The 24,655-nt window shown below is 36.8% G+C and overlaps 1 protein-coding gene across 2 annotated transcripts; it reads left to right on the top strand.

Annotated features, from left to right (window-relative positions):
• On the top strand, window positions 1–24,586 carry LOC131693862 (acyl-CoA-binding protein homolog). Of its 2 annotated transcripts, none has more exons than XM_058982086.1 (3): window positions 1–96; window positions 22,865–22,919; window positions 24,146–24,586. In XM_058982086.1, exons 2-3 carry the CDS (start codon window positions 22,905–22,907, stop codon window positions 24,392–24,394), a joined length of 264 nt encoding a protein of 87 aa, XP_058838069.1. In that variant the 5' UTR covers window positions 1–96; window positions 22,865–22,904; the 3' UTR covers window positions 24,395–24,586. The 2 variants fall into 2 exon arrangements, with proteins under 2 accessions (XP_058838069.1, XP_058838070.1); XM_058982087.1 differs by lacking the exon at window positions 1–96 and adding an exon at window positions 123–227 and having other exon boundaries at window positions 22,863–22,919.
• Window positions 24,587–24,655: the final 69 nt, after the last annotated feature.

Genomic DNA, 24,655 nt, shown 5'->3' with positions numbered 1-24,655 from the left:
GACGACGACGACGAGGCGTGCACGCGAGGAATCACTAGACGGTGGGCTGACAAATCGCGACCGATTCAGTTCAGCTCAGTACATCGGTCAGTGAAGGTGTGTTTCGAATCAAGTGAACCTACTTTAGCTTTGCTTTACTTTGATATATTAATTATGGTTGTCTAATAACAATCTATCGCGCGATTGGTTTCCTCGTTGTTTCACGCAATGATGAATAAGTCTGTTTGGGGGTGATATTGTCAGTGTGAATTGTGCTTGTTTTACGCGGTTGAGAGCGTTCTACGGATCGCTGGTGTTTTTAAAATACGCTGTGTCGGTTGTTTAAATAGTCATGGGAAAATACGTTCTGGAAAGAAAAGTCGGACAGACGGTTGAAAAGGAGGGTACTTCTTAGTAGCGAAGTTTTTCTCGAGGGGGTGCCTCATATGCCAATTATCAATTGCTTGTAATTACATACCATACCGGTTCATTATTGTGAATGTTTCAATCTCTTCGGTTTATGGGGAAAATAGTACAAACTGTACTCAAAGTCGTTGGGAAAGATCTTTCGTCTTGCAAAATTCTGTGCAACATTTTCCTCCAAGTGGCACATAACTACTTTATGTGTTTGTAAAGTAAGGTCCCGCTAAAGCAATATTTAAGTGAATGTGAAATCGAGTTTGTGTCTTATTTATTGATATTTTGGATTGAGATTGGATTTACCTTTCAATAATCGAGTTTGATTCATAAAAAGTATAGTGTTCGATTTTTTTATCAATAAATATTTTAAGCCTTTAAAGGGAATCGGATGAAAATTTGTGTAGAAGAATATGTAAGAAGCTTCACAAATTCTGTTTACTTATGATCATCTACAAAACGTAAATAATTCCGCCAATCAATTGTTTTACTTTATTATTCAATAAAATTCTATAAAAATATGTAAAAGACGCTATGGTAAAAATAAAATTTAAATGCGTAACCAAAATGCTACATACCCGATCAGAAACACATAACAGTAATATTTCAAAACTATATCTCGCATAGGTACTTGTTATAAATTTATATTATTTTAAGTACTAACAAGACCTAATTTATAACACACTATGTTACAGAAATCATGTTCTGTTATAATCTTGTTTTTTTTTCTTTCTGATCGGGATACCTGACCTAAATAGTTATCAATGTAGTGCAGACCATTAATATCACTCAAATTATTTTCATTTGCTATTCCTTTCAACCCATTAACCCCAACCCTTACCATTTGACCTCTTCTTGATTTTATTTTTAATCCTTTCTCGACAAACTTTTTTCTACCATATATAGGATTTCAAAACTATTTTTCCTTAGAATTGTTCGGGTCCTGAAACACGAACAACCTGTTTTGATCAAGATATGTGCTTCTTTTGCAGTGATACAAGTTCCTCAATTTTTACATTCCAATGTTTAATACAATTCTTGTAGAATATTTACAATGGATTGCGTGGAAAAGATAGTTGAAGACAGTCTAAATTGACAGACTTTATCAATTTTCAATAATAATGCAAGACAACGAAGTTGTATCAATGCTTTATTTTTCACATTTAACTGAAAGTGTCCTTGGCAGCACTGTTTCAACCGATTCTTATGAAATAAGTTGCAATAACTTCAGTTCCACTAATAATAATAATAATTGAAAGGCTATCAAGCTTGTTTGTTTTTGTAAACAAATATTGTGGAAACACAAGCTATAACTGCTCAAAGTTATGGTTACAGACGTCATAAGCGGGAAAGGGTTAATATATAAAATTACGTTGCAAAACTGCAACATCCCACAGTTACTGATGAACATGCCATAGTAAAAAACCCTTTGAAATAGAGTGCTAGTATACATGACGGTTTCTTCGACACTTGATAGTGAGTACGTCACCTCTACTAAGTTTCATAGGTCATCTCTGTTTACTACCACTAACAATTTTGACGCATTTAAAACAAAACTGATCGAAACTGTTAAACCAAACGCGCCACTGGGGATGCAATTGCTTTACTTTCGGTTATATTAAATCTTTTTGACTCCTGTCCCAACACGAGAAGTTCGTGTTATAGGGCTTTTTGTCATTCATATTCAATTTTATCATTTTCTCGTACATATATCTCTATTATTCTTCATTCAATTTTAATACATTGTACCTTGTTGAACGTGCAAAATAAAAATATATTCGTTACCAGTAGAATTAAGAAACATCAAATTTTCTGACATTTAGTCTTGATTCCACATTTTTATCATTAAATCGCACATATTAACTCCATTTAAAAATACACTTAGGGATCACATGAGAAAAGTTTCATTCCTAGAAAAATAGGGGATGTTAAGGTAATAGGACATTTAATGAAAAAAAATGTGATCAGTAGAGTTTATGTCAAAAAATGTTCGATTTCAGAAATTTTTTCACATCAGAAAAACTGCAAAATTTTCTTTTCAAATGGAGGATTTTGTGGACAAAATGACTCTGTATCCAAATTTCCCATATTTTTGAAAAACAGAAATAGCTTCATTTAAATACTAAGGTTTATTTTCCTTAAAAAAGAGTTATGAATTGTAATTTTCTCAGTGCTACTTCAAAAGTTATAGCATTTAATATATTTTTCCTTTATATTTTCCCATAGCACGAATTTCAAAAAATTCAAGCAAAGTGGGTGGGGGTCTAGAATTGTCTAAATGATGTGAAATTTGGCATCTAAGCTTACTTTGACATTTGTCACGATATGAAAGGAGGGGCCTTCGAGAATTCAAAAATAAGTGATTTTGTGCAATGCCATAATCCCTATCTTTCGCTACACTGACTGGACACTAGGATGGGACAAAAATTACATTCCAGCAACTTTTTAGGTAAATTTTGAGTCCTAGAACAATTGTGGAAATTCTTAGCTCGATCCTTGAAACTATATTTTTGCGCCCGCTGTTTAAGGTTTACATGGGATTTTGTATGGCAAAATGAACTTTCACAAAATAATTCCTCCAGGAGTCACCCATTGCTTCCTAAAAATAAACCGTTCTGTGGCTTTTACAGGAAATTTAACAAAGAAATAAAGTCTTGAAAACTACGAAACAATCTGATTGCTTGAGAAAAAAAAAGTTATTAAGCTGAAACCGATTGATGCTCTGACAGATGATAAAATATTATTTTTTTCTAGCACCACTTCTCTTGGTTGTCCAATAGAGTGGTTCGAATATGACATTTTTCAGCACAGCACTTTTTAAGTTCCTTTTCTGGTCCTTAATGCCTGTGCAAAGTTTGGGAGCGGTCCCGGGTTTGTGCATTGCGTTCAAAGTTTGTATGGGATTTTATATGGGGAAATCAATTATTTTGCATTTAGCGTAATAACGATCGAAATTTCATTCAATGTGAAAAACCGCCTTTATAAAATTATAGCTCAAACATTGGTTAGCAACTTTGTCGAAGACGGAAACTAGCTATGAGTTTTCAAAAAATATTTATAACGATTTTAAAATTTATGGTTCAATCCAAATGCAGAAATTCATTGTTTCTTCCAACACTGTCAGTACACCACCGACACCGATACCTTAAACTTAAATAAATGAGAATGTAGTCATCGCAGAGACTTGGTACCTTTGAATAAAATATTCAGAATTAATTGCTGAATAACATAGACGTAGTCAGAAAATGAAAAGAAGAGAGGGGGGGGGGCTTGTGTACTACCCAGTCCCCTTTTTAAATAGTATATTATAACATAAGGGGCCATCTTAAACGCAGGTTTATACCGCCGAATTAAAAATTAATCTTACTTGCTTGAGAGCTACTATTTAAAGGCTCTACTATTATCTTATTTAAAATGGTACAATGGTTTATTAGTTTTACATATTTTAAACCCAATTTCTTTTGCAATTTTGTTTTGATCTCTACTAAATGTATCTAAATCAATCATCTGTACTGTTTGGCCACATTGCAAGTATTAATACTGTTACGACAGATGTCTTCCGTTTAATTCCACTATCGAACGGAACGACATCTGTCTTAACAGGATTAATTGTGACATTCCACTAAGTCGCTCAAAAAGTTTTGAATTTTGTGAGAAATTATACACTTTGCAAGAGTTTTGAGGGATAAATTGAGGCTTCTTTTGTACACAATTAGAGAAAGTTAAAAATTTTGTATATAATTCGATCGTCAGCAGCAGAGATGCTATGAAAAATTAAATTTTCATCAATCTTCAGGGCATCAATCGGTTTTTGCTTAAAATTTTTTTTCCACCAGCATTAGATCGTTTCGCGGTCTTCTAGATTTTGTTTCCTTAACAAATTTCCTATAAAAATCATACATCTATTTATTTTAGGAGGTAACGGGTGACTCTTTGACGAATTATTTTGCAAAAGACGATTTCCCCATGCGAATTCCCATGTAAACTTTAAACCGTTTTTTCGCAAAAATATAGTTCGAGCTTGAAATTTGCAAAGTTGTTCTAGGAGCTAAATGGGACCCAAAAAGTTATTCGGAGCAAAATTCTATATTTTTTTTCATACAACCGTGTGTATACGAAAAACTACCTAAAATTGAGTTCTTTTGACTCAATTCTAGGGCATCGTTGAATAATGTAAATTTAGGAAAACCGCGATGAAAGTTGTTTCCATTCAAAAGCGGCAACAATAACAAATCAACCTTAGGTTAATTATACTTAAATTTAAGTTCAAATATCCTAATTTTGAGTGTACCTCAAATAAGTCAAAAGTTTCTTATTCCAAGGAACAGCTCGACTGATTCGAATCTCTCGTTTCGACATCACCAATAAGTTGCGTATAAGAGTGGTAGTGTCGAAATTTAAAACAAAATAACTCTATTTTTACGTCATTTTATTTTTCTGTGTAGAACCAACAAAGCCCCAATGGTCCCTACTATAAAGTTGAAACTAGTGAGCCACAGAATACAAACGTGACCATTGCGATTGACTTTAAGTGAACTCGCAATCGATTTATGGTACGCGAAGTGGAACACTGCCAAACGATCGTTTTGGACCGTGCATAAAAGCTGGAGTTAATGTTCTGGTAAAATGGGCGGAAAGATATTTTTTAAACGTTATGTTTTTTCTTCGAACTATCGGTATGACGTGAAATATTGAGAAACATTTTTAAAAGCTAAAAACAATTAAAATAATATAGTCTGTTTTATTTTCATTGTACATAGTATGGATATCCATGAGTAAAAAACGGAACGAATGTAGTAACAGAGTAACCATATCCCCAACAATAAATCGATTTCGTTGTGATATGATGATCATTTTTTGCACTTCATTGCACCATGTTTAGCTGTTTCTTCAAGCGATGGAAGTTTTAGATTAACTTTGTGCGGTCTTTCGATTAACAGGATGAATTAAAGTTTCGCCTTCATGTAACTATATTGATTACATTGACGTTTTATGGCGCATGATAAAAATAAAGTTTTGAATCATCTATGCTTACTTCATGGTTTTAATATGTACTTTCGTATAGAGTGCCAAAAACCCACATAAATCTAGTTTTATAATAGTCCGTGTAACCTGGTGTGCGAATCAGCTTATGAGCAAGCGTTTCGTTATAGCTCAATCGTCCAACTTCAATGTTCAATCTTTAAAATCAGTTTTAAGGTGCACCTGAAAAAAAATTTACGACTCGTTCTTTAAAACCATTTATTCTAAAAAACTGCTGCAACCATAAACCTTTATTAAGACGAAAGAGACTTTGAGCTTAAGAAGGCTGGCAAGTGTGCTTTCCACGGTTCTCTTAAAACTTGATGATTATGTCACCGATAACAGATGCTTAGGCTAGCATTAAAACCGTGTGTAAGCCACCTGTAACTACCATTTCGAGTGAAATGAGTTTAATTTCCTGTCGAATTTAAGCTTAACAAACTTTCTTCGTATTCTTTATTTTTCGTCGGCTTCTGTTTATCACCTGCTTCACCTATCACCGACGCCAGAGAGGTAACACCGCCATCTGGATCCTAGATATTGGCTCATCAACACATGGACCTAGACCAACGGCTATACTTCTCTTCCAAAAGAAGACGTGACCGCAGATGTCTCACTTCAAACAATCTCAACGACCTCGGGTTAGATTGAATCCACACTTACTGGGGTCTCCCAGCTAAGAATAAAAAAATTACCATTTTTATTTTTGCATATTTTGCATCTTCAAGATACACGGGGGAAAATCGGTCTCAAAAACGTGAATAAAGTGCCATGAATTCTGAAACAATCATGTTTTACGTTACGAAAACAATTTTCTGTACATACTAATTCACAACTGTATCAACATTATTCATAAATCAAAGGTTGACTAGTGATTTTATTCATAGATTTAGGCTCATTGTTTGGAGCCTAACTATGCGACGTGAACTGATTCATGATTTATAACGCCTTTATCATGATCTGGGTTTCGTTAATTAATTTATGATTGCTAATATTTTAAACACAATTTAATATTTGTGCTTGTGAAATAGTTCACAATATCATGAAATATTATTCATGGATACGTGACGTGGTTCATGCCTCCTAGTGTCTTAGTCACTATTCACCATTCGTGCTCATGCAATAGTTTACAAAAACATAAAATATTGTTCATGGATTTGGTAACTAGTTCTTGATTCATAGTATTTACATCATTTACGATCTATCTTGCGTGCTTGTGATATTTAGAAGATATCCCTAATTATTTTCAATTTGATGTAACTCTTGCATAGGGTCAATATAACTATTAGGACCTCGAACATCTTAATTCATTTTATGAGGTTTAGTGCGATGTCCGAACAGAAATTGAAAACTGCGCTGAGCACCAAAAATACATTACAGAGCCTCAAAGCGTGTTCCTGATATACTCCATATAACATATCACGACAAAGCAAAGAAAAATGGCGCACATCGTGATAAAACTGCTGATATCAAGAACATGAGTCACATTATTCCACGTGTTCAATTCGATGATAAGCTCAAGAATAGAATATCACGATAACGAACCAAGAAACCGATACGACTTTCTGCCAGGCTAATCAGATATGAAACTCGTGAATTCAAGATCACTATAACGTGAACAACAATTACGAAAATTGTGACTAAGGTCCTGAAATGGTGAACATAAATCAGACTATTCTGCCAGACAATCCGATAGTGAAGGCATGCATAAAATTACAAACATCCGGATCTGGCTCACGAGAATATGAACATAGTTTAACTGTCGGTCCTTTTAAATCATACAGTATATAAAAACCAGTGTAACCCAAAATTATGTACAAGAATCATAATAAAACAAAGCATATTCAGGGAACAATCAAAGTAACCCAACCAAACATTCGAATGCAACGCCATACATATATTTATGGCGCGAGCTAGTTTTTTTGGGTAGCACATACATTTTCAGGAATACGAGGTTTATAATTCATAATTTCAGGAATCCGGTCATGATTTTCGTAAATCGTACAGTTCGCGAAATCGTAATTTTTTTCATAAATTTATGAACGGATCTTTTTCCGGATAAGACAAATGCTGCCAGGTCAAAACTAATGTTTCGTTGGACTATGGCGTATTTTTTTTATAAAGGGCGAACACGAAATTATTGCGACACCGAATATGTCATGCCAATTTTCTTATAATGTTTACCAAAATCTTAGGGTAGTTTGATACATATATTTACTTCAAAAATCAAAAGAAAAGTTAATCAATGGAGTCTTGAGTGTAAAATTGAACGCATTTTCGCTTGATGTCCTCCATCAAAGTCTTTACAGTGTCATCCGGTACCAGTTTCTCAGTTTTTTTCCATTTTCTTAACATGTCCTTCTCGTCTTTGACTGTCTTCTTGCTCTTCCGAAGTTCCCACTTCATGATTGCCCAGTACTGCTCCACCGAGCGCAGCTCCGGACAGTTTGGCGGATTCATGTCCTTTGGAACAAAATGGACAGAATTGGCCTTATACCACTCCAGGACACTTTTAGAATAGTGGCATGATGCCGTATCTGGTCAAAATAGCGGAGCTTCGTCGTGCTGCTGCAAGAACGGCAAAAGGCGCTTCTCGAGGCACTCAGATTTGTAGATCTCGCCATTTACTGTGCCCTTTGTCACGAAAGGCTCACTCCTCAGTCCGCAAGAGCAGATGGCCTGCCAAATTAGATATTTGGAGGCGAACTTCGACATTTTCTTCTTCTTAAATTTGTCGTCCACCTAGAACTTGCTCTTGCCGGTGAAAAACTCCAACCCCGGAATTTGCTTAAAATCGGCTTTTATATAAGTTTCGTCGTCCATCACACAGCAGCCATATTTTGTCAGCATCTTCTCGTAGAGCTTCCGTGCCCGAGTTTTAGCCGTCGATTGTTGACGCTCATCGCGGTTTGGGAAGTTCTGTACCTTGTATGTATGTAGTCCAGCTCTCTTCTTTGCATTCTGGACGTAGCTCTGTTCTCCGGTCCCGGTTTTCTTCCAGCTCCTTTGCCGTGGTCCAACGTCAACCGCTCCTGGAACCGCTTCAACACTCTGGAGACGGTTGAATGGTGAATGTTCAACATTTTTCCCAACTGCCGGTGCGACAGGTCAGGAAATTCCAGGTGTTTGGAAAGAATTTGTTCTCTCGACTCGCGTTGGTTCACCTCCACTTTCGTTGAATCGAAAAACACGACTTCGAATTTGACAGCATGTAAACAATATACATCAATGAGAAAGTGTGCAAAATTTGGTTGATTTTTACCCAACGGTAAAAAAGTTATGCCCTGTTGAATGTGTCGCAATAATTTCGTGTTCGCCCTTTAGATTTCGTATGTTTCAGCTCGTTTATGGACTCACAAAGATGTAGATGTTTTAAATTTTAAAAATAAATGAAAATCTTCCAAATCCAAATCTATTGACGTTTTCACCAATCAACAAAGAAGGTATTAAATACCTTCTTTGTTACGTAGTTTTTTTAATTACGCTCAAAACAAAACATCAAAATTACTCGAGTCTATAAATATGAGCGCTACAATTAATTCCAACGCCGGGTGTAAATAACGGAATAGATAACACATCGAACGTTTCAAATTGCTTTACCGCTTGTCTAGCCAAGGTTTTAATTTTAATCTATGTAAACTGAACTGTCTTATTAAAATTATTTTATTTTCGCAGCACATATTTTGGTTGCGAATTTTGCTTGCATTGCTACTTGCATCTTCCGTTACCGAACCAGATTTTCCCTTCACCTAAGCTCTTGAGCTTTACTTGAACTATCACGCAAGAATTTATAGAATCAATTTAATTATTTATTCTAATTCAAACAATATTTTTTGACGGATTGCGAACGTATACTATAACTGATACAATGAAATGTCCAAGTTTTAATTTTAGTACCATCGTAAACAAGCTGGATATTTTTGTTTCAACCAACGAGTTGTCGATATTCCCAAACAATGTCGACGGATTAGAGTACCTTATGTAATCGATGGAATTATTTTCTTGCGTAAGTCGCACACATATAAGATTTGTTGCTAATAAAGCGGCAACAATTCGATTTTCTTGGCACGTTTAATTGACTGAAGAGTCTGCCTCTCCATTTCCAAATAAACATTTTTATTGGAAAAATGCATTTCTTTATTAGTAGTTTATTGACTCATGTTGTCTAGAAAAAATAAGATTATTACATGTATTATTTTTCAATGGGTATTGCGAATTTTACCCCTAGATAGACTCACAGCAAAATAATTTTGTCACACGAAAATATGCACACACCGCATCTGCCATAGATTGGTTGTTGCGGCGACTAACAAAAACAACACCGAACACACTCTCTAGGATTGTGCATAAGTTGTTCGGTTTGTTTATTTGCTGTTTTCCGTGCAGTTTGATGTGAGGATATTTATTTAGCTGCTTCAAAAATTTGCACGAATGTCTATCTACAGTAGGGTGTCCCAAAATGACACCATGTTAAAAAGTCATCGGGCTCACTTCTTAAATGAAAAGTTAGGGTATCAGAACCACTTTCTTCTTCGGAGTGAATTTGATAAAACGCTCCCTACTGGTGGCGAATTTTGATTTTTCGAAAAATGGGCCGATTTTGGGTAAAATTTCAAATTCATGCTTGTTGAAGTGCTCCTGAACTGTCTTAGATTTTTTTCAGCATTTTTTTTATTTGTCCAGATCCAAATGGAGAAGTTTGGTTAGTTAGTATGTACAAATTGTGGATTATAAGAGCGACAGAGCCTTGAAAACTTAGTAAAAGTGTAATTTTTGGTGTTTTTCATTAGTTTTTCTTCAAAACTGGGTATCTACAACATTTTAAAAGTATAGGAAACACTTCAAGTACTTTGTAACTAACCAAACTTCTCTATTTTGATCTCCAGAAAAATAAAAAAATGCTGAAAAAATCTAGGACAGTTCAGAAGCACTTCCACAAGTATGAATTTGAAATTTTACCCAAAATCGGCCCATTCTTCAAAAAATCAAAATTCGCCACCAGTAGGGAACGTTTTAGCGAATTCATTCCGAAGAAGAAAGTGGTCCTGATACCCTAACCTTTCATTTAAGAAGTGAGCCCGATGACTTTTTTAACATGATGTCATTTTGGGACACCCTAATCTACAGACGAAACGGACAATATCTGACGTCCAAAAGGAAAACCCACAATTCACACGTCCTTTCCTTATCCTTCGTTTTAGAGTTATGGTGTTTTCGGAAAAGTTGTTGCATTGCATCAACCCTTTATTTGATCATTTCTTATTAGTTCGAAATCCAGTCGCTAGGACGGCGCTGTTATCAATTTTTAATGGATCTATAGAGAAAGATGGTGTCTGTGACAAACATACAGGAACTACAAAGTTTAGAAAGATATATTTAAAATGATAGGACGTACGACTTTCTCGAAGATACAATATTTCTATCTAGCTTTATTAAAACAGTTGATAAAAGCGCCGCCCTAGGTGCCATACAGCAACTTTTCCGAAGACACCATAACTCTATAACAAAAGATCATAATTGATGCTTCTTTTTTTTAATTTTCTTACCTCAATATACCACTTTTCTCTTGATCCCATATTTCTCAGTGAATTTTCAATGTAGAGACATGACTCTTTCACAGGAATTTTCGAAAAATGCGCTCTACAACATACATACGTGCAGGAAATATATATTAGATAGAAAATAGCAATACATAGCAAGTATGTGAGCGGCAGACACCTCCAGGAATGACTGTTTGAGCAGAAATGCCAACGTATAACAATGCAACTAAAATCTGCGTTGCGAGTATGTGAATGTGTGTGTATAAGCTACAACACAACATTTAGAGATGGCGAATTAATAGACTACGTTTTCTTAAAATCTCGGAAAACAGACGAGATAACTCGAATTTCCATAAGACGCAACGTGGGGTTACCCCCACAAGGGCTTTAGCGCGAAAAAAAATTTTTTTCGCTATTTTTTGGTAATTTAGGTGAAGCAAATTTATCAAAAATTTTGTAGGGGAGCCCGGAGCTAGTTGGCGGTTGGGGTAAGTTGACCGAATCCCCTTTTCTCCATTTCTATTAGTCAAAAAGCGCTGTCTCTTGTTGTGAACCTGAAGTAATATTATCCAATGTGTTTTTGTTGCAAAACATTTTGTTTTGTAGAAGCTGTGGGCGATATTGTGTTTTTGGGCATACTTTGTAAATTTTCTCAATTTTAAACATTTTGTGTTATTTAAGGTGGTTTTCAATCTATTCCCCGAATGATTATATTTTTCGATAGTGTGTGAAAAGAACTTTCAGTATCCGTATAGATATAACACCTATTCATACACAAAAGAAATTTTTTAGATCCTGTTTTATAAAATGTACTGTTGGGGTAAGTTGGCGGTGACGTATACGGAGCAAGTTGGCGGTACTATTTACAGTGCAAAAATAGTCATCAAATATTTTCATTTCTGGAATTCACTCCAAAGCAAAAGAAACTTTTTCTTGTGTCTCTCGTTAATGCAGGGGACAATTGTTTCGGCCAATCGCCTGAAGAATTTCGAAAATTTGCTTTTGAGTATGGAGTTCACGTCGAAGTCAAATTGACGGGGTATTGAGAGTGAAATATAATGATAAGCGTCGAATACTATACAGTTTTATTGAAAAGACAATCGGCACATTTCATAAGGACCACTGATTTAATCGAATTTCTATTTGATTGCTTATTTCGTGTATTCCGCCAACTTACCCCATACCTACCGCCAACTTACCCCGGGGCTGGGGTAAGTTGGCGGCTTTTCCGCGTCGCATATTTTTGTCTCTAGACATGAAGACAACGTATCAAACATTTTCATAAAATTCAGAGATGTTGCCAACAGTCTGCCCTTTCATGCAACGTGTTCTATTTTGCAAGATCTACCATAATCAAAGGGCTTGAAAATGAAAACTGAAAACACCGCCAACTAGCCCCGGTCTCCCCTACATTATAATGTATCATTTCAATAACATTGCAGCTTCCAATGCTCCATTAGTGCGGACAGCTAGTATTACATTATACCTATCCTAAGGGAAGAGCCCCCAAATCTCGGGGCTTTTGGCCCTAGCTCAGTGTGTCTATGCGTAAAGACGGTATTACCAACTAATTTGTCTTCTCTAGTCACATGACATTTTCTAGGACTGAAAATCTCAGTGCAACAGCACGGAAAGTAACTCTTTACCTAAGGGAAATGCAATTATCATCTTAAGACACATTCCACGCACTTTTATCGCTTACCTCATAAAAATAAATCTGCTAATATAAGTAAAAGTTGTTCTGAAATATGTTGGTATAGGTTTAAGGGTCCCAAATCATAGATATATAGATATTTTTTAAAAGAATTTTAGGACGGTCGTCGATGAAAACCAGTAATACATTTATGACTCGTTTGTAATAATTGAATTGATTTTTCCGTACTACACCGCCAGGTTTGTAATAAAATTTATTTGGAATGATCTTAAATTCCATTTTATGGTTCACATATTGTACAAATATTTCATCTTCGGACGCAGATTTGTTGAGTGAATTGATCTTCAGATAAAAGGGGGGCAAAAAATGACCATTTTTGCGTTGTCCCCTAACGCAAATATCATGTTTTTTTTTCAATTTTTCACGAAAACAAAGCACGCCATCTATGAAATCTTTTCAGAAGCTATTAGTACTCATCAATACCTTTCTAAAAATGTGCTATTTGCATATAACAAGCTTTGGAATCGTTCTTTCAGAGGGGTGCACTGAAGTGTTGTTTCCTAACGCTTTCCGTTGCAATACGATAAATCTTTCTGCAGAGTTACTTTGAGAGCCTATAGAACAGTATATAGACATAAAAGATATAACCAACCTATTTCAGCAATATCGCAGCCATGCAGTGTCATGGGTGGTCTCAGGAGCGGGGAGAGGAGGGGGGGTTCCATTAAGGGGGAGGCCTTATAATATCGAAAAATTATCAAGTTTTTTATTACATATATCAGTAAATAAACTATCTAAGGATATATCAACAATTTCAGAACAGAGTTCGAAGTGATTTCAAAAATATAGAATGGAACGCATTAGAATACCAAATAAGCATGAGAGCGCGCGGAAGAATTTGGTCATAGGGAATAACACTCACTCGTCGTCACATTCTTTCAAAGCGGGATAATTATAGACCACTTGGAACTAACCCGGTTTGTCTTTTCGGGATAGATTTTCTTCAACATGAACCAAACAACGTAGTTTAATGCAGTTTTTTGATGTTTTATAACACTTTAAATTCAAATTGTTATCCTGAGGATACGCATTTCTTAGAATTTGATAATATAAGATACAATTTTACGAAATTCTCCAGTTTTCTATTATTTAGATAATTCAATGACAATCCAGCCATCTGCGCTATAAGACCGCAATTGTGTGAAATTTTTTAACGAGTTTTTTTGTACTCTAATATATCAAAATTTTCAAAAAGTTGGATCTTACCCTTCTTTTCCAAAAATTGCGTAAAACGGCTACATTTTGATTAATTTCCGCAATCATCACTAATAAGTGTCGTCTTGCAGATCTATGAGTAGAAACAGTTGTGCAAACGCCAGAGGATGAACTGGAAGGGCGATATTCTCTTTCGGTTTTTTTTTTTTCAACCGTATTACTCGTATTTCGCGACAACATTATATACAATAAGTAAATATAACAACTGCTCGACTGAGTATAATCGTTTGACAGTCTTTCCTTTGTTGAATTGAAAAAAAATTCCTAAAAGCTCGAAAATCTAAGTATACAGTATTGTTCTGTGACTATCGATGATCAAATTTCTAGAACAAATAGATGTTCTAAAGTTTGAGACAGAGCAGGTTTTTTGACAAATAGAAGTGTAGGTTGGAAAATCAATTTTTTGCGCTGTTGTCCCCTAACGCAACATTTTCACCTCTCAGAATGAAAGGACAACCTGAAAAACATCAAACCCACAACATTAATGTTGTGTTAGGACTTTTAAAGTATTCAATTAAGTTTTTTGAGCGCACATCGTAGGATTTTCAAACGACGAGCTGTTAACAGTTGCATGATGCGTGCAAACGTTGTCCCCTCACGCTGGAATGTGTCTTAAGGAGAAAACAAGACATGCCGACACTGGAAGTCTAATTTTACCCTCTATTCATATAATGGTGAACAACGAGAAAATCAATTCACATCTGGTACAACTGTCAACCAGTTGACAGATGCACTATGTATGTATCAATTAATTTCGCCGTAGGTACAGATGACAGTCGATATACGATTCAAAACTGTACTCGAATCCAACCCTACCCGGTTGCAAATGTTAAATCCCCCTAATCTACTTCGATTACGGCGATAACGATTCATCATGCATCGTGTTTAATTATTCAGAAATAGGCACTACCTAACAACCCAGCAAAATCGTTTAAAATCGGACTTCACCTTCGGCGAATACAATCGCGCATATTAATGGCAGCATTATTTACAAGTCACTGTACCCTCTCTGTTCGGTGCAGTATAGGTTGAGGAACTTTGGCATGGAACTTAGTTCGCTAGTTAGCACCGAATCGTACGATTATGGGCACTACTCGTTGTACTGATGCCCCATGCACTTCCATATGCAATCGAATTCTATGCGAACGCCACCCCACCCGATGGAGCGGGTAGACTGATCGGCGAGCGATAATGATACTATGTCCATAAATCTTTATGATGATGTGTATTTAACTAGTTGACATGCCTTTGCCTGTCAGCCGCACATGGTAAGCTGATAACCATCAACCAGACAGCAGCAGTGCCGGTCTCTATCACGAATCATGATACACCTAAAAACGCATAAAAACCGCTTGCCGTAGATTAGGTATTCTAATCATCTTCTTCAAAGTGCGCTCGCTTGGAACAAAATCTAGCAAGGCTTTTCTTTATCACCCAGCATTAACAAAATTGCTTTTTGTTCATAACTGGGTACATATACCGACCGGGGCAAGCTAGTGAGGTAGAAAAACTGACTCAGTTTGGTTACGTGTTACGGCGAGCTCAGAAAAAAAGCCGGCATGCGTGCATGTTTCAATATGTTCCAATTAAAGCGGCTCGCGGTGTATGGCTTAAGTAGAGGCTCTCATCTCCATTAATGAGCCCTGACTCAGTTTGGCAGGTAAGAGATGACCAATCCAGTACCTTGTCTTTCCAAACTGCAAATGATGTACGATATGCGTAACATGCTAAGGTCAAGCCGCGATAGGTACTCAGCGGTACGTCGATTCAAGGCGAATCCATTGAGTTCATTTCTATTTTAGACTCCAATTTCAAGCTTTTGATTTCAACCTTGTTTGGAGCATTGACGTAGCCGTTGAGTTCGGCATTGACGTCAATAATCGGGTTGTTCAGAAGAATGGCTAGCGATTTGAGACGTAGCAGGATATCCTGCAAGGCCGCAGATCCACTGATTTACATAAATTCCTCGTGAAGTGGACAGAAAGCGATCAAGCAGGTCTGGACATAAGGTGTTATTTAGGTTATAACTTTCAGTAGAGTGTGATGCGTTCTATTCGGGTATTGCATTGACGACGAATTGGAATTGCGTGACATCAAAACAGTGTGCAGAATTTTATTGCAAGCTGTTTTTTTTCAAATTCAGGAGAAAATTTTGTTCCAAGTAAATAGTTTCTTATGTTGTAGTTAGCTTTCGTTAAGTTGGAAAATCCAGTGAAATTTGTTCTATAAATGTATTTGAAAGACCGATTATCATAACCGAAGAGCCTATTTTCGTTAAGTAGCCTTGGTGTCTAGAGCGAGTGAGTAACTCTATGTTGTAATTTAAAGTCTAAAATCAACCAGTGAAATGTTTATCGATATAAGCTCCAAGTTCGTTACCTAGTGATTATGTTTATTTTATTCACGCAAATCAAAATTACTTCACCGTTTTGCATTTCACATTTCGATCAAGTTGTATATTATAAAACTATCAGATTTACACTTTTGGTGATGTTCAATTGTTTAAAGAATCAACTAGTGAGAAAAATACTTTACTTGTGTACTTCTGAAAACTCACATAGGTGATGAGCCCATTTTTGCCATGTTATCCACCTTATCCATTTAAAGCCGTTGGTTAGAGCAGCGTCTGCCATCTTTGTTCAACGCATTGAGTCAAATGGTAGCGCAACAATAGGGGTACTCGATTCAAGTTTTCGTTGCGCTTAAACACGAGAATTTCACTGTTTTCAGCGCATTTGTGTTATTATCTTGGTTCTTAACAACGAAGCAAAGCTGTTGATACCAATTTATACGTATTCCATTGATTGTAGGCCGAGTAATAAGTGAATTAGTAAGGCACCCTCCTTAGTATGGTGAAAATAGGCACTTTACTCTACTATCACTTGTAGTCCTACAGAGAACAAAGTCTTATTCCCAAAAAATGTAGCTAAAGCGGAAATTCTTTTAAAAACTACCTACAAACGTTTGCCAAACGTGTTTCATATGTTCGTTGTTTCAGTAGCGTGTGTTACAGATATTTCTAACCTGGCCAAAACGTCTGTTATCTGTTGTATTACTAACCGTTATGTATCCGACAAAACACCTTTAACAGGCCAACGTGGGTACCCGGGTACCCACAAATTAAAATGTTCATAACTATGGCTTCCTTTACCCGATTTAGACACTCTCAGATGTTTTGGACTCAGGAACGTCCACTTTTTGATTCAATGAAATTGAACCAGATGAATATAAATCCGGATTTTCCCGAGTAATGTTCCAGTACTAGGGAATGATTTGAAAATTTCAATAATGCCCTAGCTATATGAGTATCAAAACTCTTCAAATTGTCTCGAAAGTCTGTTATTTATAGTTACGGGATCCTATGGCAATTTGAAAAATGGAATTGGAATGGAATGGCTACTCACGGCCCTACGGGAACCTGCTCCGGAATGTCCGTTCTGGGGTCAAATAACCAAATGCGTCCAAAACCACGAGATGCAGCCTAATGATGCAATTCCAAAAATTTTGATCCCCATATTGCTAGTATTCCATTGAAATTCACAAATAGTATCCCAGCACTGGAACATGCTTCCGGAAATCCGGATTCCTGGGAACCGATTCATTTTTACCAAGTCTAAAAGTAGATGAATTCCTAAATCCGAAATACCCAAAAGTATCCAAATTGGTTGGAAACTACCTTAGCTATTGGCATTTAAGTTTTGTAGGTACCCGGATACCCACGTCGACTTGTTACGTAGTAAAAAAAATCAGGAGCCCCTCCTTACTCCCCCTTATTATATCAACAATATTATTAACCCAAAAGCTTGACTTAGTGAAGTCAAGCCACAAAGTTTCAATTTTCAGCTATGAATAAAACATGGGAATTTTATTAATTGAAATCTGAAAAGGTACCAGGGTACCGCGTCGGACACATATCGGCTACAGAGAAGTTAAATTTCGTACAACAATCAATGTTTTAATTGATGATAGCAATTTTTATGATTCATCAAAATATAGCTTTGCTTACTTGCTTACTTGCAAAGAGTTCTTCGCAATATTTGTGATACTTGTGCTGACGCAGTCAATTTGACTGTTGACTGTTGTTGCGTTTGAAATGCAAAATTTGAAATTTCTCCCGGTTAACAGTTTTATATAAATTTTCGTTTACTTTGGCGCCTTGATTTGTACGTGTATGCTTTCTTTTGAATGTACCCGTGGACTTTCCGTGATCGCAGCGAAGGGGTAGCGTTTTAATGTACACATGCAAACGCGTTTCTTTGAACGCTTGTGCGATCGCGTATACATATTCACAGTTGTAAATTCATAAGTGCTAATACGTTGAGTAAAGCGAGGTGTTCCTATATTGGTGAGTTTGTGGCTGTAGGTGTGTGTGCATGAGTTCGTTTGCAACTAGGTTTACATTATTGCGAAGGCTTCAAGTGTTTGTATATGTGCTCTTGTTGATCGCGAGTGTGTATAGTTGTATTTTAAAGGGGGTTGTATATTTTTTCAGGGTCATTGTAGAACGCATTATATTCTGATCTCGACCCATTCCAGTCCAGCCCGGCATCCGTTCGTCTTCTCCTGTCATGTCAGGAGATTCCAGATTTCAAAAGCCTTGTCTGTACTGTACTGACAGTGTGTGGAAATACTTTCTTGTTATAACACTCCTAACTAGTTACTCTACTTCCTGCCTTTTATCCACGGAACTGCATCAAAGTATTTCTTATAGCGGAGGCTGATTGTACTTTTTCGCCCTTCGTTCTGTAACTCGCGAAATTTTCCGTAATTAACTTGGAGTCTCGTTTGATCCATACAAACCCGAGCTGCCTGTTTGGCAGACCGCTTTCATATTTCCTGCATTTCGATATCCTGGTGATGTCCCATCGGCCTATCCCTGACTCGATTCCTAATCCCACTTGAACGTGCTCCAAGGTTGTATGAGATTGTTCGACAATTACCAAAGAGCGAATCAACTTCCTTATATTTTCGCAGCAAGGTGGCACCTAAGACAAGAGATCACAATAAGGGGGGATGTTTTTGTTCCAATTTTACGTCAGAATCTTCCAGCTCCTGATTGATTAATTGTGACAACTTGCACCATACACGCTTATCCTCAGCTACTCATTGCAACTAAAACGGTTTTACTCAAAAATGAGTAAAATTTGTTTGAAAGTTCAATATGATGTCTGATCGAAGTAGGTCATCTCAATACGACATCGGTACTACATAATTCCGACTACTCTCACCCACTTTTACTCATTTTTGACAAGGTACGGTTTTTGTCAGAAACGCGTCAAATCTACTCATTTGTGAAAAAACCGTACCTTGTCAAAAATGAGTACAAATAGGTGAGGCTATTCGGAATGATGTAGAACCGATGTCGGATGGAGATGACCTACTTCGATCAGACATCATATTAAACTTTCAAACAAATTTTACTAAGCGTGTAGGAAATGTTACTGCTGAGATAGTGAAATGATGATTGGCAGTGTTGCTAATTTATAGGAAAATATAGATAGTATTTATGAAAATATTTATGTAGCAAAGCAGAACCATTCACCATAAATTTGCCGTATATATGGTTGATCAACTTTAACAATATGTAATAAGAAAGCAAGATTTCGTCAGAGGCGGAAAGCAACGTCATAAAAGAATAAGAAGCCGTTCGTCACGTTTTGTCTTAGGGTGACACATTATACATTAAATTGTCACCTAAAATGTAACTCATAATTCATTATTGAAGCCTACCCAGGTATGTCGCTGGCTAACGAAGGACTATTTGCCGACTTCGGTGTGCCAATTGCCCTTCAATTAACTGGCAAATAGCGGGCAAATTGGGGGCTGTCTTTCGCGTCTTCTTGAGGTTCCGGTTGTCGACTGCCCAATAATTTTCTATTGGGCGGGGCTCTGGCGTGTAGGAAGGGTTCATGTTCATGGGCGGCACCTGTTGGTTGTTCGCGGCATACCACTCCATGGTCTTTTTTCCGAAATGACAAGATGCCAAACCCGATCAAAACGTAGCGAAATAATTATCTTGTTGGAGAAAATAAAACCGATGTTTTTTCCAGGCATTTTTTTATTCATTTCGTTAATTTGATAGGCACAAATGCGTTAGCTTAGCGGTGCCAAATTCTTTCGTTTTTACATTTTGGATATCTTAAAACTAGGAGGTTACAAAGTTGAAATTTTTTTTACAAAAGAAAAAAAAGTTTACAGCTATCTTAAGATTAGAAATAAGATTCTATATACAAGAGAGGGCCAAAAGATTTTTTTATGAAAAAAATTAAAACAAGGGATTCAGTTTGATAAACAAGAGGGGGAGTAATAGTATACTACGAAATATTTTACAGTTATCTTAAAACTAACAATATAGTTTAGTACACAAAAGGGGGAACAAATATTTATGAGAAATTTTACAGATATCTTAAAACTAGGGATACAATTCTATTTACAAGATAGAGGACAAGAGTTTCAATAAGGAGTAAAAATTACAGCTATCTTAAAACTAGGAATACAGAATACAAATTTGATTTTTAAGACGAAGACTTATGCTTGGTCAAGATATTCAGAGGGGGGCTTATTTCCACATCAGTGTAGCAGCAGTTGTATCAAGGACAGGGAGAGAAGGCGTATATGGTGACAGGGAAAGAAGAGTAAAACTTGCGATTTTCGCGCAAATGGGAGATCAGTGAAACAAATCAGCGCCTCAGTCTAGTAGGTCGTCGAGTACCGGATTGGCGGATGGTATTCTTCGGACCCGCGGGGAATCCTTCAAAAGTCATGGGACCTCGAGTCGCTCTCGCTTCAGTTTCCGTAGTGATAAGGGCGACGGCGGTTACATAGTGGCACTCTGGAGCTGATCGGTTCCAAAACTTAGGAAACTTTGAGAAATAAAAGAGAGGGGCTAAATTGGGATATTTATCGTTTTTATGAAAGTATATATAAGGGATATATAGAGGAGATCGCGATTTGCCAGCATATCTCGGACTGGGACATTGGGTGGTCTACCTCAGCCCGAAGGGAATTCTTTAACTAAGACCTGGCGTCCAAATACCCGGCGCATACCCAGACAACGTTCTCGATGTCGTGATAGCTCTCTTCACAAGCACACAGACTACTTTCCGCAAACCCAATACGCCGCAAATGCGCATCCAAGGTGTAGTGGTTGAACATAAGTCGGGACATTACACGAATAAAATCCCGACCCACATCCTTCCCCCTGAAGCAAGGCTTCGTTGATACCTTTCGGATAATGGAATGTAGCCATCGTCCAAGTTCGCTATTGCTCCACGAGGTTTGCCAACTGTTGAATATCCTCTGACGACAAATACTAAAAAAATCGTTGAAGCAGATTGGTCTTTCGTATACTGCCCATACAAGCATAATAATCCCATATTGAAAAAAAGCAAGAAAAACACTATTGAAGATTTACATTCTCATTGAGCCTTATGGATGGGACAACCATGTTTTGGTATTTTTTTCGGTATTTTCATAACAAACCATATAATCTTATTTGTTCATTGTGCTTCAGTGGTGATACAGAATACAATCCAACAGATAACTCATTTTCGTCAAAAATCCATATGGGACTCTTATGCTTTTATGGGCTACATATGCCACCATCTAATGCGCCCTCCTTTGCTAATGAGTCGGCCTTTTCATTGCCCGGGATAGAGCAATGAGAGGGGACCCAAACAAAGGTAATCTGATAAGATTTTTCAGATAACGTACAGAAGGACTCCCGTATCTTCCCCAGGAAATATGGAAATTGCTTTTTGGGCTTCACCACACGAAGAGCCGCGATAGAGCTGAGGCTGTCCGAAATGATGAAGTAGTGATCTGCGGGCAAAGTGTCGATGATCCCAAGGGCATAGTGAATAGCGGCTAATTCGGCGACGTAAACTGAAGCAGGATCATTGAGCTTGAATGAAGCGGTGACATTATCATTGAAGATACCAAAACCAGTGGACCCATCGAGATTTGATCCGTCAGTGTAGAACATTTTGTCACAGTCGACTTCTCGGAATTTATTATAAAATATATTGGAGATCACTTGCGGGCGTATATGGTCCGGGATTCCACGAATCTCTTCCTTCAGGGATGTGTCGAATAATACAGTAGAATCACAAGTATCTAGGAAACGAACACGGTTGGGAGTATACGAAGAAGTATTAATGCTCTATGCCATTTAGTCGTAGTACAAGAACATAAGAATTAAGAATTTAGAATTAAGCTCGATGAGCCTCTCGAAGTTTTCAATCACTAACGGGTTCAGAATGTCGTATCGGATGAGCAATCGATATTAGAGTTCCCAAAATCGATTTTTTAGCGGGAGTACGCCCGACAGCACATTGAGACTCGTCGTATGGGTCGGCGACCCTGGTGGTGTGATGTTACTCGTACATACCGGTTAGCCAGTCTGTAATCGGCAAAAGAAGAACTGTCCAGCGGACCCTACACGAAACGATATGATTGATTATTTGACAATATTTCAACTCGTGTAGGGTTGAATTAAGCAGAAATAAAAACGTGGTTGGTTTGGTCTTTGGATTTATAATTTTTTTTGATGTCCCTTCCAACCTACTGTAACAGTACATGAGTTTTCATGGTCAGTTAGGAAGGGATTGATCGGTTTTGTCGCATTCTTGTCACAAAACCGCCCTTGAGGATACCTGGAAGGAAGTTCCTGCGAATTTCAAAAGTAACAGAACATCTGCTTATTTTGCGATGCAATGATTAATAAACTTCTATTTAGTATCGATTACCTGGTTGGGTAGGCCTCTTGATGACTTTCCATGACTATTAAAATTTAAGACCGCGCAATATTCTGGCGCAAAAAAAATGTGTGAGGATAATAGAAAAATCTTCTGTCGTGCTAGTGAATTTCAACTAGAATTGCAAAGATGTTTTTTAGTCATTAGATATTCTATGTCATAATGCAGAGATTATTTCAAAAAATCCTAAACACACTAATCAAATAAATTTTCTATTTCAGACTCTGATTACTTGATAATCGACAATCAACAATCTCCATAATGTCACTAGATCAGGTAATTATTTTCATTATGACACCATGTAAACAGGAATATATAATAAATACACCAGGTTTTATGTGACCGTCTTTCTAACTATATTAACCAATTGTCCTCATTATTTTCCGGTGCTAGAAATAAAATTGATAAGATCTTCAAGTAAGCTAATACAAGAAACATGTAGGTCACTTTCTTATTATTGAATTATTATTATTAAATTAAATTAAATCACAGATTCCGTTTAAGATATAGTGCAACTCATGTGAAATTACAGTGCTTGTTTCACAACGAGATCAAAACGCTAACGGTAATACAGTCACTGGCCATTTTCTTATACCTAAGCTGAAAAATTACTTTTTTTTCTGATGTGAGGGGGGAGGTAGAATTTGAATAATTTTTGCGATACGTTATTTTGAATTTTTCCTTGGTAGTTTTAAAGTGTTTAATATAGTTTATAGATAAGATAAATAGCTCTACTGAATATATGGTCGACGACATATTATTTTCCTTTGAGTAATTTCGAATCGTTCTTATTGCTCAATTAGGATGCAATATTTGTCACATGATTTAATAATTACACTGTGGTTGATGCTTACTCGTTTATTTTACGTTTTTGTATTCATAACTGCTGCCATCTATGTTTGTACGAAGTGAATCCTTTAAAAACTACATAAATTATTACCATAATTATGGAAATAAAAGTTTTATTTCGGAGTACTTCTACAAAGCGAAGAAAGTGTATGAAGATACTATTACTAAACTTAAGTATAATAATATGGCCAGCTACTGTATGTACGAGTCTTAAAATAATCTTTCTTAAAATGTTCACATATTGACAAATAAATAAGTTAACGGTCTTTATGGTACCATGCTCAAAATTTCTTCTAAATTCGAACCAAACTTATGAGAATGACTTTGACCTTGCTCCGATAGTAGCCAAGTAGACTTTGACTTATTTGAATGACTGCGATAAATCAGAAAATTCAATTCTTTACACCCCGTCCAGAGCGATAAGAACTCTCCAAACCACTTGAGCCGATTGAAAAAAAATATTAATACATAAATGAAAGCAGCTGATACGAAGGCCACAATCCATTACATCATAATCGGTTCGTGACTCAATAAAAACCTTTAACTAATCATCATGGGAGTGTTTCAGAAATTGATAAAAACGTGATCACCATCACTAGCAGATAAGAACCTGGTTGCCATGCCCTAATCGTGACCCTTTTTTCTCCTGACAGAAATTCGACGAAGCCGCCTTGAAGGTAAAAGCGTTCACCAAACGTCCCACCGATCAGGAACTGTTGCAAGTGTATGCCCTGTTCAAGCAGGCCACCGTCGGCGATAACACTACCGCGAAACCCGGCCTGCTGGACCTGAAGGGCAAGGCCAAATGGCAAGCGTGGATGGACAAGAAGGGAACATCCCAGGATGCTGCGAAAGAGGCCTACATTAAACTGGCGGAAGAGTTGGCTTTAAAATACCAGTGAAAATAGCTGCGGACTTAACAGAACTGATAAAAAATTACCTTTACTTACGAATTGTGGCTTTGATATAATTATATAGTAATAGCGGCTACCAAAACATCACACTATGTGTAAACTATTGTTCATTCATCAAAGATTTGAAGTGTTTCTTATATGGATCATGTAAACTAGAAAAAAGGGTAATATTACCTTGAACACGTGTTTGTAATTTTGGTATCCGAAATGATTCCTGGGAAATACAAATTCCTCACAGCAGGTTGGTCC

The sequence above is a fragment of the Topomyia yanbarensis genome, chromosome 3 (assembly GCF_030247195.1).
Source record: "Topomyia yanbarensis strain Yona2022 chromosome 3, ASM3024719v1, whole genome shotgun sequence".
NCBI classification, from domain to species: domain Eukaryota; kingdom Metazoa; phylum Arthropoda; class Insecta; order Diptera; family Culicidae; genus Topomyia; species Topomyia yanbarensis.
Note: the sequence above shows the minus strand (reverse complement) of the source record. Positions and strands in the feature narration are given on the sequence as shown.